Source organism: Coptis chinensis, chromosome 4 (assembly GCF_015680905.1).
Source record: "Coptis chinensis isolate HL-2020 chromosome 4, ASM1568090v1, whole genome shotgun sequence".
NCBI classification, from domain to species: domain Eukaryota; kingdom Viridiplantae; phylum Streptophyta; class Magnoliopsida; order Ranunculales; family Ranunculaceae; genus Coptis; species Coptis chinensis.
In genome coordinates, this window is record NC_141459.1 from 100,863,769 (window position 1) to 100,875,865 (window position 12,097).

Sequence of the window (12,097 nt, forward strand, 5' to 3'; positions counted from 1 at the left end):
TATTTGTTGTCTCCCAAAATCAGCATGTGTTGGAGCTTTAGGTCCTTGTATAGCCTAGCTGCAATCTCTACACTAATGCACTATGCCTCGAGAGCACTTCCAGCCTTGAATCTCTTATACACCATTCCCAACAATTGACCATCTTGCCTCTTACACACAAGATTGAATAAAAGAATTGTAGAACTCGAGGGAGAAAAGTATATAGTTATAATAGGCCGGTTTTGAAGATTTGATAATTTGATTTTGAATTTAGTCTCAATCACTGACTTTGAGTTGAAATATGGTTTGATGTATATAAATATGATTTAATTTTGTACGTGAATTTGAGTTTAAATTTGAATATGATTGTATGTATATGAATATGAAGTTGAAGTTATGTGTGTATATGAATTTGGTTTGGATATGAAATGAACTAAATCAAATAGTAAATTTGCTTTAATTTTGGTCCTAACAACCCATCCATGTTGTACATAACCATAGAAAACGATCCCCGCATATCGTTCACAGACGAAATTGCCCTTAACGACCTCCTCCTTAGATCGCTTGTCTATATAGCCAAACGATCTAACAGGGTCGTTTAGATCAACTTGAATTAGTCTCAAACGGTCGTTTATAGTGACTCCGAGAGATTTGCCCAAATCGTTTAGAGTGATTTTGAGCGGTCTGACATTATCATTTAGAGTGAAATTCAAATTCAACATCAAAGTAAAAATCAAATTCAAATGTCATATTCAAATTCTACGTCAAATTCAAATTCGAATGTGAAATTCAAATTCAAATTCAAAGTCAAATTCAATGATGTTTGTAGTGTTGAACATTGAAGGACTCTAAGCCCGAGGGCTTACATTGCCCGAAGCTTCATCAACCCCAAAGGGAACCTAGACCGAAGGCTCTTGCCAATACACCATTTTGAGTAGACCCAACCGCCTCCACTTTGTCCATGAAGACTTGCTTTCGCTTCTCAGTCCACCCATTGTAGCAGCACCCAGTCTCTAGCCCAAAGGCTCACCTATCCCAAAGGCCCATCACATAATTACACAAGAAAGAAATCCCAACCAACATTTGGTGGGATTCGAACTTGCAACCTCTATCTCCTATGAGGAGATATGTACATAACCAATTGAGCTAGAAGCTCTTGTGTTGAATGAAATAAACTACAATTACCTCTTTATATATATAGATATCCAAGCCATACGTGATTAATAAGGAATGAAACTAGACTTCTAAATCTAATCAAATTCTAAATAGATGTCAAATTTGTCTATTTATTTTTTCGAATAAAATAAGATGTTGTACTATACTGAATATTAAAGTTAGTTTATGCTACCTTTGTTTGGAACTTTAGAGTTTGGGGCAATGACCAAAATATCAAATTCGAGTAATATATCGTGTACCCTAAAAACAAAGATATATCAGATATTTAACAAGTATTTGACAATGTCAAACATGAACTAAATACTCTAAACTTGATATTATATAAGCTAGTAACTAGTTTGATATTTAACCCTATCAAACTTGATACTAGTTTAACATGTCAAACTTGATGGGGTCAAGCACTTTGGTCTGCCGAAGTAAGGATGATACAGACAATATATCATATAGGCTGTCATTCGTTGTCTGCAACATATGAGAAAGATCAATGTATCTACTTGGGTAGCCGCCCCTAAACTAAGCTTCCTGTCATACAAATCTATAGACATGGTAATTCAAATACATAAATCCAATAAGTCATGGCATTCCAAAGACAAATAATTCCAACAATTTAGTAATCCGAAGACACACAATTATAACAAGTCATTGTCATCCAATGACAAACATTCCACCAAATACGTATAGTTAATTACATTACACAACAAATAGTTAATTACTTGTCCAATTCTAAATCACGAAGTTGCAGTAACAGGTCGTGGCATGCGCACTAGCACTTTCCTGTGCAACACAAAGTTCAGCAGCCAAGGTGTTCTGTACCATACAATCGATCGCTTCTCGAATACGTAGACGCCTTTCAGATGTAGAACTGGACCCTTGTTCACATATTTTAGAAGTAGAACTAGAACCTTGATCTGAGATTGGTGTTCTACTATCAACCTAATAGACAAACCCACAACCTTTTGATTGATCCTGTAGTTAAATGTTGGAAGTTTACAACCCAATTAGATAAACATGTTTAATAAGAAAAAAAAAATGATACACAATTTATTCCTTACAATTCTGTCATACACAACTGATCTCGGACAAATACAATATCGCCGCTTTTTGTTTTTTCCATTCCCAGTCACGCCAAATACCTTACAAAGACCACCTCCACATGAACATAACACAACTTCGTCGGCCCATAGGAAAAAATCACAACTTGATTTTTGGGATTTATTTGAAGATTTAAGCGTCCCAGGCTTCTAAAATAACCCAAATTACATGTTAAAATCACCAATTAGAATCCAATATATAATTTTTCAATAACTTAAATTAGTAACAATAAACAAAAATGGCTCACCCAATTGGGGCAGTTGTAGTACTACTGACCTGGATTGTCGTTGCTTCTTGATACGTGTAAACATGACGAGTCAAGACGACAATAACATCTTAAAAATTGGGGGGGGGGGGGATTATGTTTTCCTCGGCCATCCTTTTCTGACTTACAAAAAAAAATCAAACCCTAGTAAAATTAAATAAATAAATCTAACTCACTAATATCAAAATCAATTATTAAATTGACACCTGAGAGCGGAAGAGCAAACAACTAGAAGTGGTACGTTGGTGTTGTGGATAGAGGAAAGTAGTAGTAGAAAAACTAAAAAAAAAAAAAAAAGGCTTTATTAAACAAATGGCACAAAGAGATCGTGACCAACCTTATCCAGGATGTTTATGCCAGCTGATATAGAAACAGATTAACAATGACAAACAACCTTCATATGTATTTACAAGACCAAACCAACTAATGTACACGTAATCAACTAATATGACAACAATTATGAATAAAATTATGAACTGAGACAAAACTAACAAAATTATTTAAAGATAAGTAAAATAAACTAATATGACAAGAATGATGGATAAAAGTATGAACCGAGAAAGAACGAACAAAAATTATTACTAAACATGCATATATTATTAGTTTGCTAATAATATAAAAGTAGACAAAATCTAGAGTATGCCGGTTTATTGGTATGCATGCCATCTAGGCCCTCCACTAGCAAAAGGTGAGGGTGTGTTGCATGGCAAGGTACTGGATCTAGGCTCTCCTAGCCCTGCATATCAGTACAGCCAACACATGCTAGAAATGCTAATAAAAGTAATTGAAAAATCAAAGCGTAACAACTCAACCTTTAGTACAAAGTTAGTTTGCTAATTCAAACATTGCTGAGACAATTTCAATTACTAACACGCATTACATTCCTAATTTCAATTACAAATAATTTGAGAACACTGTTTCTCTGTCAGAAATGTCATCCCACGACTCCATCCCTAGGGCAGGGATCGGGTCGGATATGGCTATATCCGAATCCGAATCCGAACCCGACCCGAACCCGATTATATCCGACTAACCCGATCGGATAACACTGAAAATTAAAAAAAAGCCCAAAAAATATATCCGAACCCAAATCCGAATCCGACACGAATAAGTAAACGGATATAAAAATCGACCCAAACCCGAACTATTCGGGTTGGGTCGGATTCGGGTCAAACCCAACCCAATTCCCTGCCCTATCCATCCCCCTTCGTCTAGGCATCTACCATTAGCCAAAAGGAGAGTACAAATGTAGCATGCACACATGTTTCCAATTGACATCCCATAAACCTAAACATTTCCTTTCTATATCCACTCATAGTTAGTGCCTTAACCTGTGCATATAAGCAGTCCAATAATCCATGTACCTTGATTGATACTGCTTTCTTCTCAATGTGTGTCCAAATCCATTTATCCTATAACTTGTGTTTATACTGAGATTATGACATTAATTTGCATATAAACATCAAATACACAGATCTTCAGAAGAAACCCAAATAAATACTATATACTATATTGAAATACTGAAAACAAATGAAATAAAAAATTAGGTCTGTCGATTTAAAACAAACTAACTTGAAACCAATAAGAAATAAGAAAAATCTAATACCTGTCGTGTTGAACCCCTCTTAAAACTCGATGATTGGAATTAGGGATTTGAGACAAGAGAGTGTAAAGAAAAGAAAGAAAGAGATGATGATATTTTTATAGAGCTTCTACTATGCACAGGGTGAAATTGATCAGAGAATGCCGTCGAAATTGAAGTGAACAGTTGGATTTTTTGTTTGACCGAAGGGAGAACGAAAGTAGCGCTAAAGTGGAAAACCTTTTTTTTTTCTTGTTTTTTTTGTTAACTTGTTTGACAGCTTGTTCACTCATTCTTTCGGTTTTTCTAGTAGATAATGCTAAGCTATCACTACTTGTTTAAATCGTTGTTCTGTCCTACTGAAGACCAAAACAAGGAGATAACTAGATAAGACTATGAATTGGTTTAGATCATGATTGCTTCAAAGTAAATACACAACTTGACATACTCATTTGAGGAACTGGAAGAAGTAATGTTCGAGTTATATTCACTAATACTCAATAGTGATTTGGTGATGAACTGATGATAGAACTGGAAGAAAAAACAAAAAAAAGCTATACGTAACTTTTAATCCTTTCTACTTTTCTCGATGAAAACAATATAGATCAATAAAGCTTCTAGATTTTGGAAAAACAATAAACCATATGAGTAATATTAACCAAAAAAGAAATAAACAACAATTATTAAAATGCAAAATCTAGAGTACGCAGGTTGTACTTGTACTCTCGAATCTCTGGGCCCTCCTATCAGCAAAAGGTGCGTGTGTACTGCCCACAAAGTCTTGAATCAAGAGTCCTAAATCCAGTGCACTCTAGAATCGCTATTATTAAAACCAAAGGCCAACAATCAATCAAAGATATAGGGTTTCTATATCAACGCGCAAACCAACATCTACCACAAAATATCCACTAGAAACTGATACAATCTAGAAGTGATTGTATCAAAAACACATAACATTAAGGCTTATTGAGGAGCCTTTGACCTCCTTATCCACACACAAGTGCAAACTACAATAATATACTTCTCTCCATTTGTATTAGATGAGATACACTACAATTTATAACACTAGCTACTTAATAACTAACCACTAACCTACTTATGAGATAATGCCTAAAATGAAGGAAACTAACCAACTGACTAAACAGGACTATAGACCTACGATTCTAGATTTTGCACACATAACATAAACAAGCCCCCAATCCCAACAACCAACTAATGCTTAAAACCCCCAATCCCAACAACCAACTAATGCTTAAACCAAAATGAAATCTTAAACCAAACAATCCCCAATCAAACTCATAGTTTTTAAAAGAAATCGACTGAAATAGTAAGTTTAACTAATTGCCACAAAACAAAAAAAAACCAACTGGCTCATGAAGAATTTGGGTTAAAAAGAGATAGAGGGAGAGATGAGAGAGTACCTTTTGCGAGCAGACGGTGGGTTGATGTGGCAATAACACTCGATGATTGGAATTAGGGATTTGAGAATGGGTAAGAAGACTAAACGAAACTAGCGCTAAAGCGGAATTTTTTGTGTATTTTCTTTCTATTTTATTTTTAAAAATTTTCGTTTCGTTAACCTCTTTGGGGCAACTTGTTCGCTAATATTCCGGTTTTACCCTCGCTCTATGTATGGCTGAGAAGGCTGCGCACCACATCTATAGTGTGGCATGCCTACTCTAGAAGCTCTATATGTAAAATTGACAGACCAAATTATCGGGATTGATTTTCTGGTAATTTACAGTAATACCCCTCAGCCGTACATACCGACATTTTCGATTTCTAAAAAACTGCCGGAATTTCATTCTGGCATATATTATTACTAATTGATGCATGCACATCGTTGAGTTTTGCTTAAAGCACAGGAGGGCAATATCGTCAATTGACTAAAAAACAGGGGTCATAGAAGGGCAATATTGTGAATCGACTAAAAAACAGGGGGTACAATATTGTCACTATTGCCCGGGGACTGGCGATCGTTTAGATTTTGGGTGTATTTTGATGCGATGGCTGCCGCGATATTCAGTTTTTTTATCATTAACAAATCCGGTGGACTTATTTTCTACAAGGTAATTGTTTTTTTATAATCTTTTGATTTGACCCCCAATGTTGAAAATTGTTAATGTCTGTGGAAAATGATGTATTTAGGATTATGGATCAGCGGGTAGAATGGATACGAATGACAGTTTGAGATTAGCGAGTTTATGGCATTCAATGCACGCTATTTCTCAACAGTTGTCACCGACAGTGGGTTGTTCCGGTATTGAATTACTCGAAGCTGACTCTTTTGATCTACATTGTTTCCAGTCACTTACAGGTACCATTTTTCACTTTCTACTATTTTTACAACATATAACCGAAATACCAAACTAGGCCAGAATACGAGGAGAATTTCAGACCATAAACTGTGGTTCCAGACACTTGGAGAGGCCAAGATATTCAGTAAGTGGACCAAACCTACGGAGGGACACTGAACATGGTATCAAAATTTTACCTCCCACTCTCCATAGTGGACGTCAATCTAGGAGGAGCAGGCATTGGCAAAGTGTTCTTAGTCCAACTCTGACAGGTCATGGGGGCCCAGTATATGGCCGGATAAATTTCATTGGAGGGTGAAATAATTGTTAAGTGGATCGTTATTTAAAGTTTGGCAGAGACAGTGAGAAGTTCGGCCATTGTCTCGTTCCGTTACCGGACTCGACGTTGGGTATAGCCCTTTGGGAACACATGGCAATAAGGAAGTGTGCAAATACTACCCACTAAGACCCGCTTTCTTGAGAGAGAAGCCGATGTTCTTGAGATAGAAGCCGATGGACCCTTTCTCAATCTCAGTAGGAATTGAGGAAGCTCATGGGGACTTCTAGCTACAGGACCAGTTACTAGTCCTCAAGAAAGGTAACTTCCGCCCTTTGCGCTCCTACACAAGGAATGACTCTTAACCTGACCTACACCCTTTATAAGATAATAATTTTTGCTCTTGTTCCCCTGGAGCCCGTTCCTTGGCTTGAATGCAGGGCAGGGGAAGTTACCTTATAGAGCTCCAAGCGGAAAGCTACATTGAGATGCTACTGCTTAGATTAGATGGTTAGCTCAGTAAATGCACTTCCCTTGCATTCTTGAGTTAGCTCTTTGTCTTGTAGGTACTACCGATATGCTATGCAAGTGGTAGAAGTGGTGCTACTAATTCAGTGCTAAGCACTCAGCTCGCTCAGGGCTTGGTTGAGCCTTATGCATGTACTGAACCTAGGCATAGCCTGCTAAGGAACCCAGTAAATTGCACTACACTCAGCACTTATTTCCGGGACTGCTTGATTCAGCATACAGCAGTGCAACATCGGATGTTAATCAGGAAGCGTACAGCAGCAAGCACACATCTTTGCGGTCTTTCTAAACCTTATTTTATTAAGCCGGTGTCAGCCTTTAGGTTTTTATCCCTAATCTTGAGTGTTGAACCATAGGTTTGACACGAGGAATCTTTCTTAGACTCGGTTCACCGTCAGTTTGCAAACTGCAGGTGGGTGCGAACTGCTAGAGGCCCGTCCAGGAGGTTAGTCAAAATAGAGGACCTAGAACGCCTTTGTGAATCAGACCCAGAGATCATGGCCAACAACGCCAGTCACTGAGGTAGCTTGCTTACTCTCTATGATGGGGAAAATGAAGAGTCCACTGGCTCTAACCACCAGCTGAACCGTTTCAAGGAAGCAAGGCTTAGAATGTATTTTCTTTCCTTATTGTTAGGACAAAGCATGAGCTTCCTTTCCTTGCCTGGTAGTTGAGTAAGGTTTCTTGGCTTCCTTTCTAGTGAGTTCTTTCTTTTTTAGTTCTTCCAAGGGTTCATAAGGAAGAATAAAGCGAAGCTTCCATGGTGTTAAGTGTTGCTTCTAGGCACGATTGGAGTTCATGCTTTGATGAAGGGGAATTCTTCAAGAGAAGTAGTCAGGTCAGTTGTGGGAGAAAAAGAAGAGTGACACCACCTCTCGGTTGTACAGGTTCAAGTACTATTTGCATTGGAAAGGTATGCTCATCCTATGATTATTTACTTTGGAAAGTTATGCTCATCCTATAATTAAAGATAATGCATCGGCGAGAGCCTTCGGATTAAGTTCCCTTAGGGGTTGGTGAGCCTTCGGGCTAGGATCCTTCAGTGTAACCGGTGTGGGTTTGCCTTAACCATCTAAATATTTCAAAAAAAAGAAAAAGAAAAAAAAGATGGATATTTTAGTTGGAGGGAGAGAAATCGAAATTGAAGGTTCAGGATATAGGTTCCTGATCTTGTTGGTTCTATTTTAGAAATGGGTGTTGATTATTTATTCATTTTTTTTTTTATTAATTTCTAATACATTATGAATTAGGGGGGAAGGGGAAATGGCCTATAAAGAAAAGAAGTGCTAGTGTTTTCCCACTTTCAAATAGCATATTACTCATTATTTAATTATTGCTTGTATGGTAATTTTCTACTTTGTTCAGTAGATTTGTATGGATACTACCTTAGGTTCAATTTTTCTTCTCCTTCGGGTGTGCTGGTAACCTATGGAACACCAATGAATTTAACGACACTAATAGAACACGACAATGTTTTGATATGACTGGTTTTGGTTGATTGTTGAGGAGCTTGTTTTCTAGCTGTAATTATTTCTGAACGAGTCAGTTATTCCGGTTTTTGTGGATGTCGTTAAACTAAATATAGTCAACTAAACAGGTTCCTTGTGTGGGTTTCATCTTTGGAGCCTGAAATGTAACACAGTGGTATCGTTGTCGATGAATTTGGATTTTTGCCTTATTTGTTTATGTTCATTAGAAAGCTTGGTTGATTCCATTGTTTTGTTACTCTCTGGGAATCAGTGTGCAAGGGACATGTAAGATTGTAAGTATTCACTCTAATGTTTCATATTGGTGGTTCACTTGCTACATAGTTGATAAATTTAGAGAAACACTTGTCCTGTTGTCTGTCCTGGAACAGACTTGCTGGTCTGACTTTGCACTAGAATTTGTCTTAGAGTGGGTTTTGGGATATAGTGACCTTAGATGAAAAGTTAGTTCTCTGAATCTATTTTCTAAGAGTTCCAGTTTCATAGTATTTGAATATCCGAGTCAGGAGTTACGCAAGTTCAAAGATGGTATTCTAGCCTGCCAGGAAAACTGCGCTGGACTGACTTCGCGCTCGATTTTGTAGTAGTTAGTGTTACATTTGGGATTTAGTGAACTAGGCAGTAAAGTTAGTACTCTGTATCTACTTTCTAATGGTTCCAATGTCATGGTGTTTGGATTACGGAGCTGGAAGTTATGGGTTTCGAAAGGTGGACTGTTCCAACTGAATTTTTAGTGTACTGGACTGATTTCCAGTTGCGTTTTAGCGTAGTTAGAGTCAAATTTAAGCTATAATAACCTAGGCAGAAAAGTTAGCACTCTATCTGTGTTTTCAAATGAACTAAGTTTAATTGCATTTGGATAATTGTAGCAAGAGTTATGCATCCTGCAAGATAGTAGGTGTTAGAAAAATTCCTTGGCTGATCACCAAGGTGGATAGGTATAGCCCGTTAGCCCAAGAGTGACTGTTTTAATCCTCGACCTCAAGAGTAGGCGAGAGATATGATATATAGCGTGCAAACACATAGATCCAACCTTCTCAGTGTTCTGTGGGCCTGAGTCGATATCCCGACTGAGATGGTTGCCTGTTACTAAGAGTGGGGACTGGTTATGCGAGGACAGATGGATATATGTGTCAGTCACAGCAGTGTGTAGTGTGTAGATGGATATATGTGTGGTCATGGCTAGGGATATTTGTGTGTTATATTATAATGATTTTAGACTATGTAGTTAAGTTTGAATTATTATATATGTTAGCTAGTTTTACTCGTTTAAAATATACTTTGCAGGATGGTAAGTATACTAACCTTCTTACAGGGGTGGATTATCATATAACGATTTTGTACAAGGTAAATTTATTTTATTTGTTGGTTAACTTTTGAAAGGACGCCTCACACTGTATAGAGGAACTAACAGTCCTGATGTAAATTATACAAGGTTTTTAGTAGATTTTAGACGCGCTAGAGAAACTAATGTCTTCCGAGGGAAGGAACTAAATTGTCTCGAGGCGTAAATGTTACTCGTTAATTACTTAGCGGTCAGTTACTTTACTGTTCAGGCATTTGTCGAGATGGTTAAGTAGCTGGGTTGAGCAATGAGATATATATTATTATGATTTTCAGGTTTTGACAGGATTTGTGTTTATAAAATGTTGAAAATATGGAGGAGACTCTGTCGAATGTTTTTTAGAATGTGATGTTTATTTTTTGTTTTAGTTTATTAGATTATAGTCGGTATTTTAAGTTCCAGTCTGGACTCGTGTGAGTCAAACCCTCTCACGTCTTGGTTTATTAGATTGTTGAATATTCGGATCGAGCTCTTTTATCTGAATGCTATATTGTCTGAAAAATTGGGGTGTCCAAATTTTTATTATGCAAATGGGTGTCCAAATTTTTAGACACAATTATTATTATGTAAACGGGTGTCCAAATTTCTGCCTCATCGCATTGATGAAAAGTATAGAACTTTTACTTGTTAATTGGTGGTTGTGACTTGTGAGTGGTCACAAGTCACAACTTCTGTGAACCTTGCGCTCTGCTCTAACATGATGTGAAAGAGTTGTTCTGCCTTGTGTAGTAGTTACTGGATAATCTAGAATTATGGTTGTCTAGCTGTTAAATAGTCATGTGTGGCCTGGAAATTGGGTTTAGTTTCAGACTCATGCTTTGTCACCGAGTAAGAAGGTGCAAGTGCGCAACATTGTTTTCTACCTTTAAAAAAAACAATTATGTTAAAACCTAAGTTACATTGACACGTGTACATGTGCCCTTATCCGACACGGGGAAATATAAAAAGTTGAGGTATATAACATACAATATGTGTCTGTGTTTGTCTAACACAGACAAAACACAGACACGTGGATACGTACCCGACACGGATTGGAAATATTGTGTGTCCATGTAACATAAGTTAAAACTCGTTTACGCATATTGTACTAGTTTTGTAGATAAAGATGCATCTCTGCTCATTTCGTTGTTACCCTTCACAATGAAATGAAACATTTTTTTTTATAATATATATGTTTATGTCTCATGTAGGAACCAAGTTCTTTGTGGTCTCCGAGCCTGGTGCACAGCATATGGAGAGTCTTTTGAAAGTAATTTATGAACTATACACGGATTATGTGTTGAAGAATCCCTTTTATGAGATGGAGATGCCTGTTCGGTGCGAGCTCTTCGATATCAACCTCTCACAGGCAATACAGAAGGATCGTGTTGCATTGCTTGGACGATGAGAACTACTGGAGCTTATGATGGACAGAATTTCTTGCTAATTTTATACCTCATTTATTCTCAAGGGGTACGCAAGCCGTCAGCACATCACATGCAAATGCAGGATATGAGATATCTGTACTGACTCAGACAGAGCCACAGTTTGATCTTCCTTCCTTTTCTTTTGATGTGCTTGCAAGAATTCTACCGTTTTGTGTATGCATATTGAATGTCATCCGAGGTCTGGTATTATTAGAATAAACCAGGGGTTGTGTACTTTATAGCTGCTACTAGTGTGTCCCATTAGTAGTATGTATTCTTAATTCTGACATGAAAACATACTTATTCAGCTAATTTAATTTAAGATGCTGTTGTGGATATCTTAGTGATAGTTGTATTTGTTTGAAGTACTAAATACTTGCGAAACTTTTTTTTTGTTCTCCTCTGAAGTGTTGAGGGGTTAGGCGGACCCGATCGAAGTCCCCGGCCAACCTGCATTAAAATTCAATAACTATACATAAGATACACTAGTTGCATCCTCCTCTGATATACAAATCAGCTCAGGATTGAGAGGAGGGATGAAATGCGTAATAGAATTATCGACAGCATCTACGTTGAAGCAATGTTTGATGTTGCTTGCTTCAAGTCTTTCATTCTGTTGATAGAGAGTGCAGTGTTCTGACAGTACCATGGAGCCTAAGTTAA

The 12,097-nt window shown here is 37.3% G+C and overlaps 1 protein-coding gene and 1 long non-coding RNA gene across 6 annotated transcripts; one reads left to right on the plus strand and one right to left on the minus strand.

Annotated features, from left to right (window-relative positions):
* Positions 1 to 1,761: 1,761 nt before the first annotated feature.
* LOC147506275 (uncharacterized) lies at positions 1,762 to 5,701 on the minus strand. 5 transcript variants are annotated; one of them, XR_015220773.1, is made up of 4 exons: positions 5,516 to 5,701; positions 4,812 to 4,914; positions 2,208 to 2,791; positions 1,762 to 2,121 (listed from the first exon to the last, which is right to left on the minus strand). It is a non-coding gene; the product is annotated as an uncharacterized LOC147506275 (long non-coding RNA). The 5 variants fall into 5 exon arrangements; XR_015220772.1 differs by having other exon boundaries at positions 2,208 to 2,396; positions 2,524 to 4,914; XR_015220774.1 differs by having other exon boundaries at positions 2,208 to 2,396; positions 2,495 to 4,914.
* Positions 5,702 to 5,950: 249 nt separating this feature from the next.
* LOC147506276 (SNARE-like superfamily protein) lies at positions 5,951 to 11,772 on the plus strand. The gene is made up of 3 exons (XM_086558513.1): positions 5,951 to 6,163; positions 6,243 to 6,411; positions 11,219 to 11,772. The coding sequence occupies exons 1-3, from the start codon at positions 6,101 to 6,103 to the stop codon at positions 11,413 to 11,415; spliced, it is 429 nt and encodes a 142-aa protein (XP_086414639.1). The 5' UTR covers positions 5,951 to 6,100; the 3' UTR covers positions 11,416 to 11,772.
* The last annotated feature ends 325 nt before the right edge of the window (positions 11,773 to 12,097 follow it).

Bases quoted from the DNA above. Each gene is read 5' to 3' on its own strand.
- LOC147506276 (XM_086558513.1), top strand. From the start codon at position 6,101: ATGGCTGCCGCGATATTCAGTTTTTTTATCATTAACAAATCCGGTGGA. The intron at 6,164-6,242 runs GTAATTGTTTTT...TGATGTATTTAG, and splicing joins GTGGACTTATTTTCTACAAG to GATTATGGATCAGCGGGTAG. The intron at 6,412-11,218 runs GTACCATTTTTC...TGTCTCATGTAG, and splicing joins TTGTTTCCAGTCACTTACAG to GAACCAAGTTCTTTGTGGTC.